At 42.4% G+C, this 26,253-nt stretch overlaps 1 protein-coding gene across 1 annotated transcript; it reads right to left on the bottom strand.

The window, feature by feature from the left end:
• Positions 1 to 2,029: 2,029 nt before the first annotated feature.
• Positions 2,030 to 25,953, bottom strand: kcng2 (potassium voltage-gated channel, subfamily G, member 2). Its single transcript, XM_070846638.1, has 3 exons — positions 25,884 to 25,953; positions 17,198 to 18,098; positions 2,030 to 3,381 (listed from the first exon to the last, which is right to left on the bottom strand). Exons 2-3 carry the CDS (start codon positions 17,984 to 17,986, stop codon positions 2,554 to 2,556), a joined length of 1,617 nt encoding a protein of 538 aa, XP_070702739.1. The 5' UTR covers positions 17,987 to 18,098; positions 25,884 to 25,953; the 3' UTR covers positions 2,030 to 2,553.
• Between the last annotated feature and the right edge of the window lie 300 nt (positions 25,954 to 26,253).

Genomic DNA, 26,253 nt, shown 5'->3' with positions numbered 1-26,253 from the left:
CTGAAGGAAACAGTATCTATACTGTATGTCTTAAAGCCTAAATATTGTAGATTTATTGTTTTAAGTGTTCTGTGCACTATTTCCATGCTTTAGAATGATTCAGTTAATCCAGTAACTGCAATTCAGAGTTGGCAGACTAAATCTGACGGCATATTAAAAATATCAAAACCTAATTTGCATTCTGAAGCACTTGCGTTGCTTTGATGGGTTCCAACTTGACAACAATTTGGGGAAATTGCTTTTTAATGTACAAGGCACTCAAGTCAAAGAAAACCAAGTGGGGTATTTGCAATTATTTGAGGAAATCGTGTAAGACTGTGAAAATTATTTGCAATATCTGAAATGGTTTTTGGCTTCAGTATTTCTTTTCACTTTCTGAGGGTGGTGGTATAATGTTTGCCTCTTTGAAGAGAATCAACTCTAATTACACCTCTCGGTAAACGTTTGCTCCTCTGACTGTTTTCATTTACATTAAAAAATTACTTTTTTGCTCCTCTGGTCACTTTAACTCAATATGTGACAAGTAGGATTGGCACCAGCCATTTCATCACCATTTCTCCAACAGATATAGTGTCTCTACCCAGTGCATATTACACATTTGGTATCAAAGAGGCTAAGAAATCACATATAATGTCCAAAAGGTGAGAAAATCCATGCGTCACTATGGGAAACACTATCTGATGGGGAAACAGACTTCATCACAACAGCTGTGCAGACAAGATGGTGGCGAAGATTAGGGAATTTATTCATGTTGTATCGTACGTGACTTAAGGAGATCATAACACATCAGGTATGGAATCAATCTACAGATGCTTCAATGTTCAAAACTAGATCAAACTTTTTCAAATGGGGCCTGCAAACAGATGAGGTAAAGACCGCATCCCCAAGAGGTCGCTCAGCAATCAGGCATAAAAGTGCACAAAAAATATGAGGCTGATTGGTCCAGTAGTTTGAGAGATTAGCTGTGGACAGACAGATAAACACACACACATGACCAAACACCTGATCCCTTCTAGGTTCACACCTGGCAGAGATAAAAACATGGAAACAGCACAGGTTAAGTTTTTCAGAGTTAAATTATAAGCAGTTGCCATTTTTAAATGACTAAGGCAGCAACTAAAACCACATTTGTTGATTAAAAAATCTCAACTCAGTGTCCACGTACTATTTTTTTCCAGTGCTTTCAATCACATTTCTATTTTTTTCTTTAGTTGATGAAGTTAAGTAAGTTGCTAAGTTGCTATGGAGATGGTTTAGTTTCCATCAAGTGCGGAATTTCAGCCATGCATTAAGAGATGATTGTAGATATATGAAGAACTCCATTCTACCTGTAAATATACTGTAGGTATAAAAGATACAGCCAGGAGGTGGTTAGCTTAGCATAGCATACAGATAAGGAAACAGCTAGCCTGGCTCATGTTTCTATTTTTCAAGCTTACTGACATGGTATATCTCGTTTGCATCATTTGTACAAAATCTAACTGCAAAAACAACAACTTGTGGTTTTCTGTATGCTGGACCACCTCTTAGGCCGGCGCTGTGACTTCCTGAAGTCCTATTGTCCTGGTGAGGTTGCTAGGCAACCAGTGGAGTCTTGTTTTTATGTTTGATGCTTTTTATACAGATTAAACAAACAAGATCCAAAATGATAATTGGGGAGTTTTAGATGTGCTGGTAATCATTATGTTACTTTCTGGACAGAGCCAGGATAGTTGTTTACACCCATTTCATGTGTCTATCCTAAGCTAAGGAAGCTGTCTTGTGGCTGTAGCTCATAGTTCGTGACATACTCTGATCTAACTCTCAGGATAAAAGTGAAATGCCCATAAGAAAAGTGAACTATTCTTTTTAAGCAAGTGCATCAGACAGAGCTGTCTAATGGTGACACTAATGTGAAATTAAGCCTCTTGTCATTTGCCAGTGAACAAACCGTCCCAACCAACTGAACAGCCCTGTGACAGAAAATTAGTTTGTGTTGGAGATTAATTATAAATGCACAGAGAAGATCATGTATATTTGTGAACCTTATATAACAGAGCCCCAAATGGAGATGATATGGAATAACAATAATATACTGCATGTCTGTCATCTCAGCAAAGAGCTTTATTTCAGACAATCCTCTCAAATGCAGCTACATGAGGAACATTAATTATTAGTCTGAGGAACACGTGTTGTTTTGGTATTAGATTTCCCTTTTGCACAGACTTATCACAAGTCTGAATTGCAGTCAGTGTCAGAGTAATGTCTCAGTCACTTTCTTAATCTCATTTGACTTCAGTCCCTTAATCATGAATATTGTACTGTTCCCATCTTTTAAAGTCAAAATTGTGGGGGAAAAAAGAACCCTGCAGCTCCTCTGTAAAACTTAAGAAACTCAGCTACACTCTGGTGCACAAGTGCTTCATACGATCAAAGCAGAGACCTCAAGCTCCAGAGAAGAAAATCTCCTCCCTGCTCACAATCCTGCAGCTAGTCATCTTTGAAGTCCCAGCGCTGGGTGTCACGGCCTCCTCGGCTGCCACTTGAACGAACACAGACAGACAGAGAGAGCAGCTAAGTTTGCATGGACGCTCTAATCTCAGCAGCCCTCTGAACAGCCATCAACTTCCTCCGCTGCAGGGACGAGGCCGCGGCTTCCGTGATGCCGTGGTAGCTGTCCGTCTCCTGAGAGTCTTCGCTGTTCTGGGACTTAGTGCTGTCCTGAGAGTCCGGCTTCTGCCTCAGCGCCCGGCTCTGCTCCTCCTTCAGCTCCAAGTAGGAGCGAGAGAAGGTGTGAAAGATGGACGTGACGGGGAAGGCCATGAGGAGGATGCCGCTCAGGATGCTGCTGAGCGCCACCACCTGGCCGGGGATGCTCCGGGGCACCATGTCCCCGTAGCCAACTGTGGTCATGGAGATCACGGCCCACCAGTAGCTACCAGGGATGCTAGTGAACTCCTGCTTGGCGCCCATTTCGCTCTCAGCTAGGAACACTAGTGGGGAGAAAAGAGCCATGGCAACGCAAAGGAACAGCAGCAACAGGCCAAACTCACGCGTGCACCTCCTCACTGTCAGACCAAGCGTTTGCAAGCCTAAGGAATGGCGAGCCAACCTCATCACGTAAAAGATCCGTAGAGCTCGCAGGACTCGGAGAACTAAGCCCACCTTCTCCAGGTAGTTGTTCCCTGAGCCTGCAGGTTTCTCTCCCACTGACAGAGCGTCCACGATGAGAGTGATGTAGTAGGGGAGGATGGCCACCACGTCGATGACGTTTAGAGGCGTGCGCAGGAACATGCACTTGCTCTGTGTCTGAATGAAACGCAACATGAACTCCAGGGAGAACCAGGCAACGCACACCGTCTCCAGCACAAAGATGTTATAGCACCTCTGGGAGCACTCACCCTGCAGAGAAAAAAAAGAGCAGACATTAGAGGTTATGTTACATTACGCAGAAGAATTAAAGCTCCCATACTCTGCTCATCACAAAGTTCTACTAGAACAGATTTACATGGTCTAATGTTCAAAAAGCACACTGTGTTTCTCTTAGCAGACGTGGCTGCTGGAGCTGTGTTCATCCTCTGTCTGAATGCTCTGTTTTAGAAGAACATAACCATCGGCTGCTTCGCTGTCGTGAAAAAACAACAAGGTGGATTCGGGAGGTTTTTTCAGGAGGACACATATTTCTGTTGAAAAAAGTGAACTCCAGAAGGGCTTCAGGAAGAGTGATGTGAGGACGCAGCATCAAGTCAGTAATTAAGAATCAATTTCAAAGCCTGCCATTGATTTGTGGGCTGTCATGGACTAAAGACGCAGACTGATCTCTGTCCTCCTGAGGAGTTTGTTGATCTCACATCAAAAAGGTGATTGTGTTCACAGAACAAAACACGACAGCGAAGATGCTGAAAGATCCATCAAGCGTAAAACAAAGGCTTTAATTAAGTCGTCTCTTAGCCCTTTCTGACTTATACACTTCAAACCTGAAGCCCTGTGAAAAGCGAAAGCTCTATACGAGCAGACAATGTTATGTAAGAAATTAACCAGAGCCAGTCATAGAGACGCTGATGCTGTGGATTCTTAAAGCCACCACAGCTGAAATATTCTCTCTTTTAATGATAATATATTTCTTTAAGACTGCTGAAATAGCGTTCATAAATATTTAAAAATACAATTATAAGAGATTACTTGGTTATTAAGTCAAAGTCACCCCTGGAGGAGACTTTGAAAATGCTTTTCATTTTTCTGCACATACTTGAGTCTTATTAATGGAAAAAATATATATATTGTCTTAATTTGTGTCAATTAATTATGTGTGGATTAATTAGAATATGAGGATATGCGGAGAAAAAGCTATAAAGAAAACTTTTAAATCTTTCCTCTTTGAAATGCTGTGCAACACTGTGAAATAGCTCTTCCTAAAAAGTCTTTTCAGGCTCAGGCCCCTGCTGTGTTTCGTGGCTCAGATATTCACGACGAGGCTTTTGTGGTTTGTGCAGAAACATGTGATGACATTAGCGAGTCATCAGGGTGATAGCTACATACACCGGCCTTCTGAGGGCTATTTAATGGTGTGAATGTGCACAAGTGTGAACATCTAAGCACAACACTTCCCTTAGCATTTAGCTCGGTTCCATGGATATGTTCTTCCAACTGACTCCCCCTTATGGCGAAGAAGTCCTCTCAGACTGAGCCTCGTGCTTTTTTCACTGAGTGAACTTAATTTTGCATATAGCGTGCTGTTTGCCCTTAAGACATCAAACTTACTAAACCCATTAAGAACCGTGTGACTCACTGATCGCCAAAGCTGGAGCTGCAGTTTTTCACACAGCAGCAGCGGCAGCAGCAATATAGTGCTAAAGTGAAGGCTGGCAAATGAAATGAGACACAATAAGAGAAAATAACAACACTGAGCAACTAGTCATCATGATCAAAGTCTCTAGTAACGCTAATACTGCAGAGTCAAACTCAACACCTTTCCACTGACAGTAAAAGCTGAGGTGTTTTGATTGATCATGGTCAGAAATCGCCCCCCCTGTTTTGCACACACCCCCCCTGCCTTCAGTTCAAGTAGAGTCTCAAAATGCTAGTTTGAAATAGATTCTTTCACAGGCCTTGGGATAAACGGCGCCTCTGTGCCAGTGTGTCAGTCGCTCAACCACTTTGGTCCAGACTAAAACGTCTCAATAACTACTTGACGGATTGCTGTGAAATTTGGTTCATACATTCGTGGTCCCCAGGGGATGACTTGTAATGACTCCTGATTATCTTGATCTCCTGACTTTTCATACAGTGCCATCATCTGGTCAAAATGTTATTTTGTCCAATACTTTGATGTGTGACCAAAACCTCTCTCTGATCTCTTTCCTCAGAATACCATCATTTGAAGCCTCTAGTATGAAAGATTAACAGTGGCCCCCCGTTAGCATGCTGCATTAGCATTTAGCTGAAGTGCAGAGCCATTAGCCATTAGTTTGGCCATAGGCAGTTATTGATTACACCTTTATTTTAGTGATTTTAATGACTAGATCAGACTCTACTGGATCTCCTGCACATATTTCTGAGGAAAAACTGATCAAGACTGGTTAGAAAATAAATCCCTCCATAAACGTCTCATTTTTTTATTCTGCAGGCTTTCAAGTGAGCAGTAATGGAGGACATATGGAATCTTATTTTCAATTAGACAGTGTCACAGCAGAAAGTCACCATTAGGGAGTCAGTTCCCTGCTCCATGAGTCCCCGGCCAGCTGCTAACAAGCCTTCATAATCATAATTTGAAATGTGAAATGATAAAACAACTATGAGGTTAAGAGCACAGATTGTTAGCTTCGATTTGAGTGCATTTGAAGCCAAACTGGGCCAGAAATTTGAAAACAGCAACACTTTTTGTTCTTATTCTCTCTTTTCAGAGAGCCAAAAACATTTGGATAGATTATAGAGGCAACAGTGTTTTGCTGAATTATTATTATTCAGTAAAACAGCCACTTTATTCAGTCCAAGCTGAACTATATATGTGCTCCTCGGTAAAGTGTAGATCCCCATATCGCCAGTATCATATTTTCAAAGTTTCTCACTCTAAACCATTATACACTTGATGGCTGGGTTATCAAACCACTCCGGAGTCCTCGTGTTCCTGTGGCAGACCTTTCGGGGGAACTGCTAAAGTATTTTTCTTCATAGCAGTTTTCCTAAATAGCGAGAGAGACTAAAGCACCGCAGCACATGGCAATCTTGAAGCTTTGCTGTTGCAATGCAGTGTTTCAAGTTTGAGCTGAAATCCACCCTCTAACCACATGCTGTCATCTCACATCCAAAGTAATAAGAGTCTGGAGCCAAAACAAAATAAATGTGCTGCTGTCTGAGAGCTTGAGGAGCTCACTCAGTTTCACATGCTAACCAGTACGTTTCACTTCATGCTGCTCCTCTGCATCCACGAGGGAGTCTGTCTGCTTGTGACACGTGTGCAACTGATAAAGCCCCTTTCCTTCAGTTTGACCTGCGTGTTTGCATTGTTCTCCCACAGAGACTTTCTGCCTGAGTGCATTTTCCACTCGCTGTCGCCTGTTCTTCATACTGAAAAGCCTCTGATGTTCACAAAAGGGCGGGGGATCAAATTAAAAGCACACAATTACTCGTCTCAGCGATCTGGGGGACTCTGACCCTGTCACAGCTGAAGACAACCATGTAAACCAAACAGTGCAGGGAGCGACGGCTCACCTCCGATCCCCACAGATAAACTGGAGTGGGTGAGATTCACACAAACTGGCAGACGTCAAGTGCCGAGCTGGCCGTGTTTTAAGTGCACCCATGCTTAATGAACGTATTTATCACTCTTATTTGTTCTCCTCAGTGAGCTCTGCTGTGTGCACCGAGTGCCTTGTGTGTTTGTTCTGCCAGCCAGATTAACACTCCTCTCTTCCAGAAACCATCTTAATATGCTTCTTCACAAAGAATCTTGCGACAGAACAGTGACGCAATTGTGTGTAAATGCTCAGGATTTCAGGATGAAACAAGTACGTATTTCCCTCCATGAGAAGACATGTCACTTTAGCACTGGTTGTGTTTTAAAATGTCATTGCAAAGAAAAAGCTACATTTGTCTGGAAAAGGAAAACTTGTCTGGATGCTCTCACACGTGAGCTGCCGGGCATGTTGAGTTCACACATAAATATTTAAATAGGTTGAAACTAGTTATATACAGGAGGAAAACAGCTCCATTACCAACAGCTGGTGCTGTCAGTGAAGTAAATGCATATGGAAGCAAAACTTTGCCTAATTTCTGCTTCTTACATGCTTTACACAAAGACACTCATCTGTGTGTGGGTCAGCAGCTGCCATCTAAAACTTCAGCAGGACAAAAACTTGTAGCGGTTTAAGAACGAAATACAAGGACATAATGGTTATTTACTGTTGTATGCTGTTGTTTTAGACCAATATAATTCTGTGAGATATACAAAATGTTTCTGAACAGAGAGTCTACAGACACACGAGCCCTTCTGGGGAATATCTGCTGCATGGGAGACAGTTACAGATGGTTCCGGTAGTCATCCAGAGGTGCATTTGCTGCTCCAAACAATTGGTAGTTGTTCTTGAAGCCCTCTTTGTTGTAAAACTGAAAAAATGTGGTTAGGATACATACAGCATACATTTCATGTCCAGTTTCCCAGTGCGCTCTCTGAGGCCGGAGGCCGGAAACACCGTCTGGGAGTACAGCAGGGTGAGAACTGCAGTCTTACAATGAGCACATCCCATACTCACAAACACAGAGACTAGCCACACATTCTTTTGATCCCATGGATTCTTGTTGGCAGATCATTTTTAAATTATTTTACATTTTTTTGTTTTCTTACATTGGCTCTTTTCCCATGTTTTTGTGTATATTTTTAGCCAAATGGCATCACATGACACCACTGCTGTAATCACACAGTTTGGCCTCTATATTGAATTGGCTGCAGAGCTGAGCACACTTCTTGTGGCCTTGCCGTGTCTCCTCGCCCTCCACATCACTGCCCAGCCACACCTTGCTGCCTCCCTCCTCCGCTCCACTCTTTATTATGCTGGGAGAGAAGGTCCCCACAGAGTGTGCGGGTGTACTTACCCTGTAAATTTTTAAGTGTGTTCAAACCATATATTTCTGTTTTACACAAGAGGGCTTCAAGGATGAAGACTGTTTGGTTAACTTCCTCCCCCTCCAGTAACTCCACTGCTTTTCAGTGGAGAGACCACAGTACACAGCACACTGTCTCCCACACACAGTGGATGAGAGACACATTGGCTGGAGTGGGCACAGCAGTGCTTTGGGCTGAATCCTAATGGCAGCATGCTAACAATGACAATGTTGGAATAATGTTTACCACTGTGGCGTTTTAATGTAGCACGTTAGCTTTCGCTAATTAGCAGTGAACACAAAGCTCAAAGCTGACGCGTCATCCTGCAAATTATGTTTTGCAGGTATTGTATTAGATTGATTAGATAGATTATTTCTTTTTTGCTTTATGTATTATTATTATTAACACAGTGAAATGATCACACGTCATCCTCTGGGGACCATGACTGTCTATAGATGATTTCATGGAAGTCCTTCCAGTATTTGTGGATATTTTACTTCTGACCAAAGTGGTGGACCAGCTAAAAAACAGGGCCTACATTTTTCAAGGTTTCTCTGGGTGCGACTTTCTTTATTTCCATATGACATCATCATGGTATGCAAGGCACTAACTGTCCAAGCTGAAATAAAACTGCACAGCCAACACACGTTCACTTAACACAAGCTCTTTAACAGTGTTTCTGTTCCACGGGCAGAATTCTGGTCATTTATGGACGGGTTGCAGTTTAAGTGAATTGGAAACTCTGCACAGCCCATAGAGGAAATATATTTGTCTGCCTATTTATAGTCCTGTAAAAGACTGACGACCTGTCCATGGTTTACCCTGCTACTCACCCAGTGCATGCTGGGATAGGCTCTTTCCCCCCACAATTAACGATGTATTCAATAACCATTAGTGCTTATTAAACCTGCTACATTTCACCGACAGCACAGGTCCTCAGGCCTGTCTACTGCACATCGACACACTGTCAGTCAAGTATTATTTTCTATCCTTATCTTAATTTTACTTCCACAGCCTTAAAATTACTTTCATTCAATATAAAACCTGTGACATTCAATTTTGGGTTTGAGATTACTGCTAGTACCCAGGATGTCTGGGAAAATGGAGAAAGCAAATCTGAAGAGCAGGGTGGTAGAGAGGGAGAAATGCGAGCAAATAGAAGTTTGCTCCAGTAATTTTACGCAAATTATAAGAAATGAGACCAAACTTTCCAACACGTTAATGGCTTAGTGACCAGCTGTGTGTCTCAAAATGGCAAAATGATATCTTATCTGTAATTCACTTTGTCTTTAGAAACCAGGATGTCTTCTCTTACAGCTGCAGTGAATTTACTCAGCACCTCTGTGTGTTTGCGTGTGTGTGATTACGATGCAGAATCTTGATCAGCAGGCAAAAGTCTTCTGCTCAAACCCAGATTCAATAATTACATAATCAAGATTACTTTGTCTGGAAGATTTTAATCAACATCGTCTTTGGCAAGAAGAAGAGGTCTGCTCCACCTCCGCCGTGGAGATTGATCAATTCTTTTAATCATTCGGGACATTTATTTGTTTTTCCGTAGCCTGAAAATGCTGCTATAACTCACACACACAGGGTGCTGGCCTCGACCCGAGCACTTCTGTCGCTTGTCAATATGTATTTATTACAGTCAGTGCTTTGGGAAGGGCAGTGGAACTTTATTGCTTTCTGTTCTTTGCCGTCCAAAAATATTTTATTCCATTCAACCTGCAGCTTTCAGAATAAATGCACCCTGCTCCCTGTGGTAAAAGCCACTAACGCACATTTAAACACCTTAATACGTGCATGTTCACTATAACTACTGCTGTGCTAATTGCTTGCACTGTGTATTTGCACGTCAGGACACATCAGTGCATTGTCCTGTACGTTACACCTGATAATGGTATATAGCTGAATAGCAGGCCATTCATTTCCTACATATTAGGAACACTGTGTCTTTGCACTGTATGCCCATCCACTGTTATTTATATCCTGTTCTCTGCTGCTGCGACAACCCAAATTCCCCATGGGGGTCATTACAGTTTCATGTGATCTGATCTCATCTTAAGTACCGTCGATATTGATGGCTGTAGCCCCAAAGTATATGCTCTCACTCTCTCTGTAAAATACACCACTGTAACTGATGGACAGAAAGCGGGAAAAGGGGAGTAAATGAGCGAAAGTGGTCCAGTTTTAACATCTAGTTTGCAGCTTCTTTGGAGCTGAAGTTCGTCCATGGTGTTTTAGGTTTATTGTGATTCAACGAGGAGTCAACTCATTTGTTCAAAACGGGTCTTACACCACTGTTTCAACACAAAGCCATTACAGTGAGACTTTATTCACATTAGCATTTATGACCGAGGCTAATGCAGCTCAAATGGGCTCAAAATGACTGCTTTTAAAGATGTACAAACATATATATAGTTTTGAGTGATATTCTACTTGAGAAGAACATTTGGACACAACTTGAAAGCTCAGGGCTCAAAGTCCTCTCCATGTTTTGATTAGATTTTGGTACAGCTGTACCATCATATCCCCGGAGAATCATCACTGAATATCCTTCATCTTTTCCACACAGCAAAGTGCTTCCTTTGTGGTTACACTGGATGGAATATTTTAAAAATATTGGGTGTTACTGGACATTGTTTCAGTTAATGGCAGGCTACTTTAGCTGCAAATTCAAATGCTTCTATGGTAACAGGAGAAGGATTTTCTAATACTTAAAGTCAATGGCCTCTTCCCTCTTCATGTGTTGAGAGGCTGTTCAGCTGGGTGTGCTTCCAATTCCACAGGGAGGAGCAATTACAGCAAGCACAACTGAGGCATTTTTTCTGTTAGCAGTAAGTAGCCAAGGGGTTGAAGGAATACATTATTTAACCTCTTTTACTCTCTGCGGGTAGGTTCTCAGTGTATTCTCCAAATGGCAGCGCACCGGCCTACTACTAGCATGTGGAGAAGAGTTAGATACCTGCTGTGGTAAAAGCTTCAATTTAGCCCCAGCAGTAAAGCCATGTCAGAGTGAGGTTTACATGTGAAGGGTAATGCAATCAGAGCAAAATTAGTCTTCAGATCTTTAGCCTTATTATTAGCCTGAGTGCATCAACACTGAAGAAATATTCTTTACAACAAACTTTTAAACCTTTTCTTCAAACTTTCAAAATGTTAAACCTGGTCTTTGTTGCAACTTTACCATGCTTTTGTATTCAGACAAACCAACGAAGGCACTATAATCTCTCTTATCTCACTACTAAACATTTAAGAGCAATAGAGCAAAATTAGTAATGTAAAAATAGCTTGGTTGTTGTCTTCAGCCAGCTCAGTACAGTAGCTGATATCATTTTTGGTGGATTTCATGGTTTTTGTTTGAAGAACAAGCAGATTTTTACAAACAACATTGTGAAACTTAAATAGCTAAATATATATATTTTTGAAATGATAAATTGATGGTTTTGTGCAGCTGGCCAACTGTGACTGAGCCCATTTTAATTAACATTGTCTACTCATTTGCTTTTTAGTAGTAATAACTAATGTGAACCATTTTATACTGTACTGTACTTAAACGTCTCTCCCTGTATATCAGCCATAACACTGTGGAACTGGCAGAGGGTTTGCTAAAATTCTAGCATAAAACATGAGAATATTTCCATGGGGATTTAGAGTTTGTAATCACTCTTCGACTCGCCAGAAATTATTCACTGAACACTGGATGAGAAATACAAATCAACACCAACATGATGGATTGCACATTTCTCTGAGCATGAACAGCGGTATGTCTAACTCACAGTCAGGAGGAATGACTGATGTGCACCTCCTATTTTCAGCATAGACTCAAATTCTCTCTATTTTCCTACAGTATTTGCACACATTTCTCTTCCACTAGTCTCTGAGCTCTGGTTTCCCATTCCCCCGTGATGATATATGGCTGGGTTAAGGGGTGCACTTTAAAGTGATTGGGATTTACATCAGAATAGACTGTATAGGGCTCTGAAGCATGAGCAGAGTCACTGAGAGGTTGGATCCACAGTCGGGACTCTCACAGGAGAGAAATGGGACAAGAAGAGAGTTTTCAAAGATGCTTATGTGAACAGAGTAACAAATTCTGGGGGTAGAAATCGACAAAACACTTGAGATATTTAATGTTCTATTCATCAAGTGTGTGGACGAGGGGCCATGAAATGTGAAAGGCAATATGGCTTCTTCTTTTTTTTCCCCTGTTTGTGTGTGTAAGGGGGTTGGGGTGGGGTGGGGTGGGGGGGGGGCAATCCTCCCAGCCACTGAATGTTCCTCTAAGAAGCACATTAGATTAGACAGCCAGGCTAAGTGCTTTCTAAAAACTTCTGGTTTCTGGCCGAACTCTCTCCTCCGGCTCAAGTGACAGAGTGCATAAAGACGTCCACTTCCTGGGTTTCTGTTGCATTGCCCTCCTGCTTCACAGTGCAATTTAATTTGGGCCAGAATCCACATCTGACACATTCATAACACGACTCTGTTGTTGGAAATAAAAGGTTTTGCTTTGAGCGTCTTGCATGGCTAACACGACTATGTGTTTGTGAAAGGGGTTGCTGATAGTGACTGATCCACAGAGAATTATCACCAGACTCTGCTGCTCTCTTCAGCCCTCCTCTTGTTTAGGGGCTGCTTAGATGTGCCTCTGCCTCTTTCACATGTACAAATTCATTATTTTCCGTGGAGGCGCGTGACGAGCACATTAAAAACTGAAAGCGCGTCCACTGCACACTTTTGCTTTACCTTTTCCATCCAAGGCTGAAAGGTCAGCCAAACTGAGGATAGAAGAGCAGCTGATTGTATTAGTTCAGGGATACAACACGTGGAGATATAGCAGCTCAGAACTTAGGATGACTGTTTTAATATTACTATCTGTATCGGTTAATGGTTGTGCTAGCTCGCTAATATGGTTTGTTCTAATATTTGCTCTAATGTTGTCTTGCTATGCTAAACATTTCCAGTGTCTGGTTTTAGTTGTTTGGCAACCAAACCAATAGCACAACCTCAGTTTCATCATTTGTTAAAATGATGAAAGCTGCACAGCCGACATTTTTCTAGACACAACATCTGAATGCACCCTACCTGTGCCGTGTATTGATAAATCCATGGCGCTGTCCAAGGTGCTGAAGTACAGACGGATTTGTAATTGCACCTTTTCCCCTCAGTCCTGCCCCAGTGTCAGGCTCATTTTGGACCTATAATATTCTCTATATTATAAACTTAAAATACTATACTATATTGTAGCCTTCAGTATTTACTCTATTGACATGTAGAAACATGTAGTCACGGATCATAGAGATGCAGTATTCCTACCATATTAGAAAAAGGTGGGGATGCTTCCTTTGGGCCTTTAGCACAGAAAGAGGCGTATATTTTTCCAAGGAGTTGGTGGAGACCAAACAGAGAGTAAAGGGACAAATAATAAATAAGCCTGTTAATAATAATAATAAACATGTTAGCCATATAAATATCCATCCATCCATTTTCTATACCGCTTGTCCTTAAAGGTCGTGGGGGGCTGGAGCCAGTCCAGGTGATCAAATGTAGAAGCTTGTTTGTGCTGCACAAACAATTCCTTTCATTAAAATGAAAACCAGAAGCTTTAGCGTAGCAAATATGTGATTTAAAAGTTAACAAGTCATGGTTGGTTTACGTAAGTTTAGCATTATATTGTACAACAATGTGTCTGACGTGGAGCGCTGCTGCCAACACTAAAGCCAAGACTGAGGCCTCAAGACATTTGTGATAAACACACAATATATTACAATAAAGAAATGGGTATCTGAGGAAATGATCATTTCATTAGTTTCATTAACATTGGGAGGATCTGTGCAGATGTAAACGGCTGGCTATCAAAGCTAATGGATATTAGGAGGCCGTGTAATGGAGGAGGATGAGTGGGCGGACTCAAACTGAAAGAGACGTGGTAATTAGCAGAAGCAATTCACCAAGTTGAGCTGGATTCATGAAAGTGCTCAGCTGCTTAAATGCTTTGCTTGACATTAGCGTGACTGGGGACAATACTGGAAGCTGAGCCCACTCGCGAGAGCGCATGCATACGTTTTCAGAGCGAGGCCAAACTCTCTCTCCTAACATGGTAATGAGGAGAGGAGACGCTCCACAGCCAATTCTGTCTGACACCTCGGTACACACCATGACTGCTGGGAACATAACAGTAGGGAATCATCACACCGTTAGTTTTCTTCTTGAACTATTGTCGACTAGTTTTTGTACAAAGCACTGTTTTCACTAATGTGACACCTTATTTTAATAGGCTGTGGCACTTGGGAATGACACTTCTAATTTAGCATCTCTGGTGTTTACGGTGCTTAAGAGTATGTGAAGAATTGGCAGACTGCGGTTTGCTTCCCTTTGTTGTGTAATGCTCAGTTTTCCAGCCACCTCATTATACCCATAAACCCTTTTGAGTTTTGAGAGACTGTCTTGTGTGCTTTTTGGGGGGGGGGTTGCCTCCCATGGCTGGTGCAGGTTCGGTTCTCACTCCTAATGAATCACTTTTTCAGGCATCTCCATGCGTTTAATTGGTGCCACAGTGACACTGCATTCAGGTGTCTGAAACACAGAGCGTCCGTTTCTCTTCTGAATCAAATAATTAAAGCTGCAAATTCGTACAGGCGCATAATGACAGATGACACTTCATTAAAGATAATATGAGACTACGTTTAAGCTGGTCTTCATTCAGCTTTTGCACACGTTGTCTCCCTGATTGATTCTCCCTGTGGAGCTCGCCCCCCTCCCAGCCCACTGATAAAGACATATCTTTGACAGGGGGAGAAGCTGCTGGGCTCTTTAATCATACAGTGGCCTGCTGATGTCATTCAGGAGGTGAATGCGTGCGACACAAAGGTGCTGTGGAGCCAGATCTCCAAGGCTCTCTTAAGTATCAGAGGCAAAGGCGGACATGAAAAGGCTCGGGAGGAGGACATTGTCAGTTTTAATATGCTTTTTTGCTCCACTTGTCACAGACTGTGGCAACATGTGTAGTTAGCGGGAACCAAAGCCTGAGGTAGAAATATTTCTCTTCCTGCGAGATCAAAGCTAAACGCAGCAACAAGTGGATGTGCTCTGCTCTCACTCTCAGGCCTAATTAGAGACCAGAGAATGTAAGTTATGAGTATCATCGTTTTATTTAGACATTTCTGCCAAACAGCTGTCAGCTTTGGAATATTATCAGATACCAAATAAATTACTCACCAGAGTCATGTTCCATATGTTCTATAATTAAAGGAATAGCTCAACATTTTGTAACCAAACCTGGAAAACTAGAAGTTAGATGAAAATATATGGGATGACAACAATGACTCACTACAACAATAACTAATATCAAAACTGGTCAGTGTTAATTCATTCAATGAAAAACATTTGAATCTTTCAAAGTCTAAATCTTTTATAGACATGTTGTTTTCTGTCTACTTTTTGAGGAGCTTAAAGCTACTTTCCACTGGAAATATTTAAGTGGCTGCACACAGTCACTGCACCCAGCTACTGTTTGTTAACCCTAGAACACTAACGTCACCTACGTGATTGTGGTCACGTGATTTTCATTGTGTTTTTTAAGGAATTTTTTGTAAACAGTTCCCTAATTTTTCACTAATTTTAGAGCCTTTTTTAGAGCCTCCCCCCCATGATACCTTTTTTTCGTTTTATGAGACGTTGTATAGGGCAAAATAAAAGAAGAGCACTTCAATTTGCCATGTTTTGTTGTACTTGTTGTATTTTTTTATCGGGTATATTATATCAGGTAAAATATACCCGACGTTAGTGATGGTGTTACTGACTGTTAGGTTAGTTTTCTAGGGTTAAGTAAATTTCCTCTACAACCACCATTTGGTGTTTTTATATTTCTTTCCATGTGGATTAAACCAAAGAGATTTGAGCAAAGTGAACAAGACCCCAGCTGCGTTAACGCACAAACCTGAGGTTGATGCTAATCTTCTTACTTCACTCTCAGAAAGAATGCAAATATACATATTTCCTAAAATGTTGAAATATTCCCAATTTTCCCCTCAGGACTAATGCCTTTCCGCAACATCAAACATGTTGACATATTTCCATTTACAGCTCCCAACTTGTTTACTGGTCAGCTGGTCTGAACATAGTTAAACAAGCTAAGTAAGCCTCTTACTGCATGGATTAAGACTTCATGGCTACAATTTGCATAATCATCATGTAGCAATATAAAGCTTATTTCATATTCATGTTAACTTATTTCATATTCATCTTTGGAAGCAGGTCAAGTAAGATCAACAGTATGAGGAGAATATCTAATCACAAAAGCAGAAACCACTATTTATTTAAAGATGTGTGAATATATTGCCCTTTCCCTCATCTTCGTGCTGTGTATGCGCTGTCAATTACCGCATACATTTGGGAGAACATGGATCTCATGTTGCTATGAAGGAATGTATGCTGCAGAAACAGGGGAGCTACACAATAACCTGGCATTCAAGTGAATGGAGAGGAAGGATCGTTGTCCCTGAGCTTTCGCCTCTGTCTCTGTCAAGATGATTTACAATAAAGCCCAGGAAGACTCTGTATGTGGGCTGCTGCATCAACATAATCTGAATTCTACTGTAGCTGCTGTAAAGCATTCACATCCCTGAGGCTGTTGTGAAAAGAAAAGGAATCCTGAGGCCGGAGTTCCTCCAGTTTACAGTTATGTGTGTTGTATAATCCCATAACTCCAGTATTCATCATGAAAATCTGTTCATCGTGATGGTTTTAACATTTATTCTGCCGTTAGATGCCACAGAGAGCATACTATTCTACTCTAATGCTATTTTACTGACTGCTTTTTCTTTTTTTTTGCTTTTCCAAAAATGGTAATTGGATCCTGTCTTACCTTCAACATTGAGACGGCTTGCTTTGGAAGCTTTGTGTGAATTACCATGGTTACTAAATGATTTTGATGCTGAGCGCTGCTGCTTCTGCAGAATAAAATCATTCCCATCCAAATGTCAGGACTTTGCTCAAGAAACTAAATATGAGAATCCAGATGTGAGTTTGGACTTTCTGGATAACGTAAAGTGAATCTGTGAAAAAGAAGGGCAAAGAAATAAGTAATTCCTGGAAGTGATTAGTGAGTGAACTCACCCTCTCCTCCTCCTCTCTGAGGTCCGGCATGGTGCTGACACACAGCGTCACAGCGGTGATGGCTACAAATAACACTGACAGACAGGCGAAGATCTTTCCTGGCAGGCCAGAGTGGGGGTTCTCCACCATGTCCCTCAGTCTTCGCATGCAGCCCCCCGTATGGTTCTCTTCCAGTGAACCCACTCCAGGAAGTTGCTGGCTCTCCTCGCAGGATTGCGGCGAGGTGAGCTCGGTATCCTCCTCCTCCAGCCTCTGCTGCTCCTTGTACTCCTCCTGCCTGAGCCGCAGCTTCCTGAGGCAGCACCACTCCAGGTTGTTCTCCTCCACCCCCCAGTACAGCAACTCCTCCTGGAAGGACAGGGCGCACATCTCCCTCAGCAGCCGCAGCTTCCCTGCCGCTAAGAAAGTGACAATGGTGCGGAAAGCTGACGGACTTCGGTCGAAGAAATATTCGTTGCGGCTGCCGTCGTAGTCGTCGCACACGTCCATGATCTCGGCCTCGTTGCTGCAGCTGCGCAGCTTGCCCAGGCGCGTCAGGGGGAACTCCTCTAGCGTGGACCAGGGGATGTGGTACTTGATTCCCCCGACGTTGATAATGGCTGCTCCATCAGCCAGGCCGATCTCATCCCCATCCTGTTGGCGAGGCTGAGGCTGGAGCAGCAGCTGGGCTCGCTTGTAGAACAAACCCTTCTTGGAGGTGACCTCACGTGGGTTCTCCACACGGTTGAAGCGGAAGGTGGTGAACTGGTGCTCGGTGCTGCCTGCCAGGAAGGCCACTTCCTGGTACATCACTGCCACTCTGCTGGGGGACCCTGTCCTGAAGAATGCGATGGGAGGGGAGCTTCACAGGGTACGAGAGGTGACTGGGAGCTCGTCACCCATTCAGCAACACAGCATGTCTCTGTGGGACAAAAAAAATAATTTACCTTGTGCAGTGTCTTTACACACTTCTCTGTCAAGCATCTTTCTACGTCTGCATCTCTATTCTGTCAAATATTCCAGACAAGAAAACACCCAACAGTGTCGGGTTATCTCACACAAAGTGCTTGTTATATGGTCCAACACTATCAGATGTCCTGTTCCCCTCACATCTGTCTGACGCTGAATTAGCAAGGCTGCATCCAATAATTCTTCAGAAACTGACATTTCGACGCTCCTGTCCACTTTACCTAATGGCTGACCAGATGTGTGTGGCATGTGTGCTTTACTCTTGTCACTCTTCATCCATCCAAACAACCATTAATGCCTTCAAGGAGAGGCTGTCCCCATTACTCCCATTTAATCATGATGTCATACATCTTTAGAATAAATTGTGCGATCATTAGCTACCAAGACGAAGAGCTTGCGAGCCTCTGGAAGGAAATATTTTGAGTGGATGTGCAGGTTAATTTTTGTTGGTCCTATTTGTGTCAGGTCTATAGAGGTCAGGCTTTTTGTCTCGCCATGCTCTGAGTTTGGCTTTTCGCAACAAACACTTCAGATGTGTTTGGACGACATGTTGTACGAACTGGCTCTTTCTGGACATTAACTGTGACTTAAGTTTCATATCGTCAGGCTGTGAGGGTAAATTCAGTGAAACACAATATGAAAGAATAATTTGTAAGCTGTATTAAAGTCATTGACAGAGTAGAGCCAAACATCATGGTTTTTAACCTCCAGGGTTAGGGACAGACTTTTTTCTTCCACTAACCCTTATAACAGGTGAACTGTAAAGCAACCCAAATCCTAACCCTAATGCAGGACAGGTGGAGTTTGAGAGGTTAACCACCTTCCTTGTTCGGCTGACAAAAGAACCCCCAAGAGATCCGATCACTCAGACCACATTGGGAGGTGGTCTGGGCTGCATAATGTATACATGTGTCCTGGACTACATGAAGGACCACCTACTCAACTGACTAAGTCTGCCTAAGCGGAAGCTACACCGATATTAAGGCGAAATTTAACTTACTATCAGAACGACAAGATGTTATAAAAAATAGAAGACCCACGTGTCAAAACAAGCTGTAGTTTTTGAGAGCAATGTAACGTGCTACTTCTGTGGAGTCTAATTGCAGCAGAAGCTCAAAGAAAAAGCAATTCAGTGTCAAGTTGTTCAGCTGGGCCTGAAAGGAAGACATCAGCCCATGTTAGGGAAACATATGTTCAATGTTTAACCTATGTGGTAATGTTTTATTCATATTTCATTTCACATGAACACAAAGCTGCTGTAAAAGTAGATTATTATTCAAAACAGGCTTTCCTGTTCTGTCCTGCATGAAAACTAGTCAAAGGGACCAAAATCCAAAATGAAAGTCACAACATTTACAGCTATTAAACAAACCACACGGTGACATTTTCTATACCTCAGGCAGAACTGATAGCACAAGCAGAAAAGGTGAAACTTCGCAGGAAAATGGAAATGATTTCCCTTTGAATGCTCTGAGTGGCAGCGGCAGAGTGAAGTAAAAGAAAAAGAAGGGAAGAAATGTGGATGAGTAAGTGATCACACTGTGTGTGTCTTTTTTATATGGATGATGTTCTTTTTCTATGTCGAAAGTGTCTTATGTCCAGTTTTTGGTTTTATGATGGGTTTACATCTTGGGTTGGGTTTACTCTTCTAAGTGTGTGCCACACCACCCTGGGGTGCCTCAGGGATGGGCCCTGGGTGATTTATCATATCATGTGTGGCTTTTACTGTAATGGCGAAAACAGATAAATAGTGATGGTCACAAATGCTGATACATCTCTGTTCCCAATGCAGTCTGGGACAAACTAAGATCAGATTGAAAACTACTCGTCTAACTGCTTAATGAACAGCTTTTGGCTGCTTGTGGAAAGTATGCATAATTGTCTAATACTGCAATCTCTCTGTATGTGTTCCTAACATTTAGCAGTGGTAGTACTACATCTGTAATGCTAAATGGACTGTACTTTTATAGCACATTTGTAGTGTTTTTTTTAACCACTCAAAGCGCTTTAACACTTCATTCACATTCACCCATTCACACACTGAGAGCAGGATGCCAATCCTCCATTAGGAAACGAATTATTCACTAAGAACAGCTTCGGGAGCACATTAGTGTTCACTGTCTTGCACTTGGACACGCTGACTAGAGTGGTGGTCTACCTGCTCTACCTGTGAGCCAGCCACCACATTTACTTTGGTAAATTCTGAGAGTGGCTGTTATGCCGAATACTTTTCACTCTTACTCACGTACATTTGCGATAAAATATATGCAGCTTTACATGCATTATATTGGGCAACACATTTCTCCATACTTTCACTGACATATTCAAGGCAAAAAGTGTGTGTGGCGAGTGTGTGTAGTGGAGCAGCAGAAGAGTTTAGCAGTAAATGAACAGGTCGCTAAGAATAAAGGCTGCAGCTTCCTAAGAACAACGTAAAGCTCCCGTGTGTTATTTTGCTGGCAGCTGCTGGAAAAGTGACAAGTGTTAGCCTCGACGTAGGGATCAGCTTTGGCCCTGGAGGCCCTGAATCTCCATTTAAGATTCAGCAAGTGAATCAAATACTTTTTCTTGTTGTTCTAAGAGATTTAGCAGCGCTTAACAGCAAGTATTTTGTAATTTGTCAAGTTCTGAATGTGGCATTTAATGACAGTTAACGTGCACTTCTCTACCTGTTGAGGACCTGTTTTACTCTTACTCAAGTAGTAATGTTTCCAGTACTTTCACTTCTACGTGGGTGAATATAAATATAAAATAATTTAACTTGGGCACCGGTTTTGTTTATTCTGCCCATCATCATGTATGTGTGTATGTGGCTCTCTCATGCCTATGCATGAGAACAAGACGGGGAACCTTCTCTCAGTGGAGTCAGATCTGCAGGCAGTGTCACACACACACACACACACACACACACACACACACACACACACACACACACACACACACACACTGTGTGCAACAGCAGCAGCTGTATTTAAGATGAAAAATGTAAAGGCTTGCGCACCTTGTTTGTTTTGCATTGTTTGCCCTTGTAGACCTACAATAGATGCTAATGTTAAATTAGAATAAAATAAAATAAATGAATTGAACATATTTGGGTAATTCATTGTGCTCAGGTTTAACTTCATGTGTCACAGGAGAAGCCCCGTGCCAGCACAGGATTAAATATTCTCACATTTTGGCGGCTGATGCAAGTGAAGAAAGTCACCATCAAGGAAAAAAGGCTACTTTTACAAGTTTTTCATTTTATCGAGACAGTGGTGTCCGGCTGCCTGCTGTTTTTGCTGCTTCTGTCACCTTCTGATCAAGCAGTAGCACATGTCAGCCTGCGTGGACCCTTTTCACATCTTCGGGAAAAAGAAAAGCTTTTTAGATCCAGTTACATATTTCTGAAGCTATGCTGTTTTAACAAGCTAAGACACTTCTTGTTTTATTTAGCATGAGCATCTGGATACACAAATACACAATCCAGATAACACAGGCTGCAAGGGCAGCAACGCGCCAGTGAGCCTTTACTCGCAAAGGATGGCTGGACCTGAGGCAGTGGAGCTGATGTAGGGAGGCTGGGCACATCATCACAACAAATTAAAAGTGGGACCCCTCCAGCTATCCTCAGAGTTTGCTCCTCTATTGTGAGGCCAATCATTTTTGAAACAGGCCGCTCTCTCCGAGGGAGGGGGTCAGAGAGCAGCGCCTCCACAGCCACTCAGCAAAGTGCTTCTGACAGGAGCAGTTTATTGAGCATGACACTGCAGCCAGGGGTGGCTTCCGGAGCAGGCACAGAGAGAATGAATTCAGGTTATATAGGAGAGACTCCAAAGTTGACACACACAAAAACACATCTTCTAATTTAATAAAGCTGACCATTAAGACAGCAATTTACCTATTACATGTGATTTTATGTGAAAAATTGCTTTCATTTCAAGTGCTTTGCGGCCTTCTCATCCTCGTTAAGCGGTGTGATTACAACATACATAACGTGGTTGTGTTCTTTCTACAAGAGGCTTTTTCCATAGACACGTGACCCTCAAGGCCCGTGTGCTTGTATTTCAGAAGCTGAATGTGGATCTGTGGCAAAATGACTCAATTAAAAACATTCCCTAATCTGTTCCTTTTCACAAAGCTAGAGGTTAAAGATGCCTCTTTTAGGAAATGCTTCCAAGGTGGATTGAAGTGCCCTTTCTCTTATTCTCTTTTCCAGAAAAACTACCTGAAGTACTTTTCAGCTCTGCATTATTCCATCACCACCACTTGCTCACACAAATATAATTTACATGCCTCTTTGCATAAATCTGCTCATCCATGCATCACGATCTGCCTTTCCACATCCACTCTGTCTTCATCTTCATAATAAGGCCTGATGTAGAAGTCTATTTTGGGACACAGAGATCTTAAATGACACTGAACCATCACCTGACCTGCTGCTAAATCACACTGATTGGTCCTCCTCCGAGCGACTTTTTTGTTAGTGACAGTCTGCACTCAAAAATATGAGGACAATTACATTTCTTGCCTGCAGAAGCGGGCACGGCAATCAACGCAGAGACAATGGAGTTTAGAACATAGAATGACGCAAAACGTCTCTCTTGAACTGCAATAATCACAGAAAGAGTACTTCTCACAACATAATCACACACAGAAGAGTCTGAAGAGATGAGGAGAGGAGATGAAGAGAGCACATTTCATACAGGAAGTGATCATTTTGTTGACCACACGGGTTTTGTCTCACTAAAAAGATGCTTTATTATTGATTCAATGCACATGTCCATAATTGAAAATGGTAAAACATCAAGGCTGGTTTCTACAGTATGAATTATAGATGGGCTAAATGAGTTGATCCAAGCAAACAACACTTCCTATATCCCAAAGCTCAATATCTTTCTTATTGAAAAAGCTTTAAAAGATTTTTAAAAATCTAATTAAAAAAGACTCAAACACATAACTCATTCAGCTTGGAGCTGTTTCATACTGGAAGATTTTCTTTTGCAGAATACATTGAATTGCAAAGCCAGTAAAGGTCCTGGGGGGCACTGACCCGCCTATGTTGCTCCCAGGACCACCCAGCCAAGTTAGACCATAATCCATTTTATAACAATGAATGTGATTTAGTTCTGACTTGTTTATGTTGCACCTGAGTCTGCCCAGCCCAGCCTCTCAGACCTATTAGCCCACAGTGAGGTTAGCATGGCTGCTAGCTACAACTAATCCCAATGGTAGCCCTTTGTCCTAGTCAACTTATGTGCGAACCTCCTTCACAGCCAAATATGAACGTTTCCACGCAGTCAGGAATGAAAAGTCGAGGTGCTTCTCATCAAAGCTGTATTTTTCTTTGTTGGAACAGAATAAGGATGTGATTTTCTGTAAATTGTACAGACTTTTCTCCAGCTGAACTGATGGGCCTTTTTCTGGAAAGCTGTTTGTGGACTGGAAGAATTTAGTGTCACTGGACAAGTTAATGGCTACAGGGCCAGCAGGCTGAGGCCATGATGCTGTGGACTATTTCTTTATCCACAGAAGTGTGTGCACCTTCAGAGCTTTCTGTTTGTATGTTTGATTGCTGCTTTAGGCAGTGAAATGGTTCAGTGTGGTCATGCACAGCGCTGTGTGCTGTACATCCAACATGGTTCCCAGATTTTTCGGTTTTAAATGCATTTTCTCTCAGAAGGCGTGTAATAACAGCACAAGCAGCACAACAGTGGCCCGCTGTTGTTACAGATAAGTAGTGGAAAACAATGACGGCTGGATGGATGATGAAAGACAGGTTTTTGTTTCTAATCTTGTGCCCATCCTGTTCATGACTGGCACTCTGTATGTTGAGCATGTTGCACGGGCGAGTAAAACTGTCATTTTTTTTCCAGTTTGTCTTTGTTCTTTCTTCTGGTACTAATGAATGCACAAGTCCTCCAAATTAAACAACTATTTAATAAATTAATCCAAGCCTTCTTGCACCACACATAGAGGTGTCTTCTGATCCGACACCCTTACTAGGAGGACAACTGTGCCTTCCAAGCCTGTTACACATCAGTATTGAAGAATAAATCTGTTTAATGTCGCAATAGTGCTATGGTTAAGGTTTGGTTAGATTTAGGCCTGAAAACGTCTGGTTTGGTTTAGGAAAGCATCATGGTTTGGGTTAATATCACTACTTTTTAATGTTAGGAGTCCTTCATCATTATGGTGATCCTCCTTGAATTCTCTGAGAGCACAGTCAAGTTTGCATAAGTAATTTTTTCTGGGAAAACTTGGCCCACTCACTTTTGCATGGGCCAGCACAGAACACAATCTCTGCCGGAGCCTTCAGGACTTCATTCTCAGTCTATCACACTTCACATCAGTGCAGCTTTTCAGAAGTTTCAGAAGTACTCCGACGACGGAAAATGAAACCTGCGCTTCCAGCCTGACAGTCAGTGTCAATCAGCTGATTCAAAGGGCTGGATTTTAAGCGTGAGACAGGGAGAAGGAGATAATGGGATGAATAAATCGCTGGAAGGGAACGGATCTATTTGATGGTGAGCATGAAAGTGGATAACGTGACGTTTGTGTGCGGAAGCGCAGCTATTAGGACAGAGAGATTAGAGATCACAGCAGAATGCAACAACAGCAACCTTCTTATGAACACATGAAGAATATGGCACAGCTCCCCTCTCTTCACTCTTTTCTATGTTTTATCTTTGCATCGTGTTACTGTGTACATCCAGGAAGTAGAGCTGTAACTCTATCTTGTGTCAACATGGCCCAAAAGTCTGCAGGTTCTCTACACTTTTCAACACTTTGACTGATTAGTGAAATTAGCTGCTTTGGTATTTGGTTGCAGGAGCAAACCTGATGCACAACATGGTGAAACCCACGGTGATACAGAACAGGCTGCCATATTCGGCGCAATCTGTCCTCATTAGTTTGTTCTCTCTGCTTGCAGGAGGCCACTGGTGAGTGCTTTGTTATGTGCATTTACTACGCAGGGGAAACACAAGCGTCCGTCTCCACACATCAACAGGTTAATGATCCGGGCACAGGGAGGCCGTGACATGTACATATGGACAATCCATACCAGGGCGTAAGAGGGGTGCGTCTCTGAGAGGCAGGGGAGCTGTTTTAAAAGCTTCTCATCTACTTAAGGTGTAACTCATTTGCTCAAACATTGGCAGGCAAATCCAATTATCCACGGATGATGCTCCAGAAATGTATGGATTGTCTGCTGAGAGGGAGCTGCACACTGACAATGCCCTCCCACTAATTTGATCAAATTAAAAGTGGAGCAGTGTGATGACAGCAGCTCATTCAGTGTGCAAGGAGACATCCCTAAATGAAAGGGAGCATCCTATAGTACTCCAGCTACACCCCCCCATAGGAATAGTGTAATACCATAACAGGAGGAGATAACATTAAGTATCATCTGGACACTTCTGGCAGAGTCCCTTTAGATGAATGAGAAATAACAGGAGGACATTATGAAGGCATTAATTGAGAACCATTAGCCTCTGTGGCCCCTTTATCACCCCCCCAATGGGAAACTAATGGGATATTACAAACAAACTGAAGAAAGAAGTAATGGTTAAGAGGTGAAAACAAACTGTGCCTCTATTCTAAAAGACTTGGATCTACTTAGTGCGCGTCATGTTAGGTTGTTCTGTTGTTTTCCCCGTCATGGCTCCTAACGCACTGGACAAATCCGTCCTCTTTGTGGCTTTAATAAAGCAAAAACAGAAGGTGATGTGATACAAATCGCAGTTGCCGGACTTACCCAGGGTGTTGTTGGGCTCGTGTCCATTTGCTCCAGCTCACACGCACGTTCGCGCCCCTCAGGATGCAGCATGCCTTTAAGTTTTCCACGCAGACGGTGCGGGACATTGTAGTACAATGAACGCTGGGGCTCACATGCCGCGCGGAGTTTTAAAGGCTTCTTTAAAGTCGCCGTTTAAACGTTAAAAAAATAAAATAAAAACGTGTCTGAACGCCCCCAAAAGAATAATTTGGTCCACGGGAGCCGCCAAAGAGGTAGACATGTTACTCCACGTCCACGAAGACTCCGTCAGACTGGTCCTCTGTCTTTCAGAGACGACGTGGCAGATATTGCAGAGGTGTGTGTGTGTGTGTGTGTGTGTGTGTGTGTG

This window comes from Pempheris klunzingeri, chromosome 16, assembly GCF_042242105.1.
Source record: "Pempheris klunzingeri isolate RE-2024b chromosome 16, fPemKlu1.hap1, whole genome shotgun sequence".
NCBI lineage: Eukaryota > Metazoa > Chordata > Actinopteri > Acropomatiformes > Pempheridae > Pempheris > Pempheris klunzingeri.
Note: the sequence above shows the minus strand (reverse complement) of the source record. Positions and strands in the feature narration are given on the sequence as shown.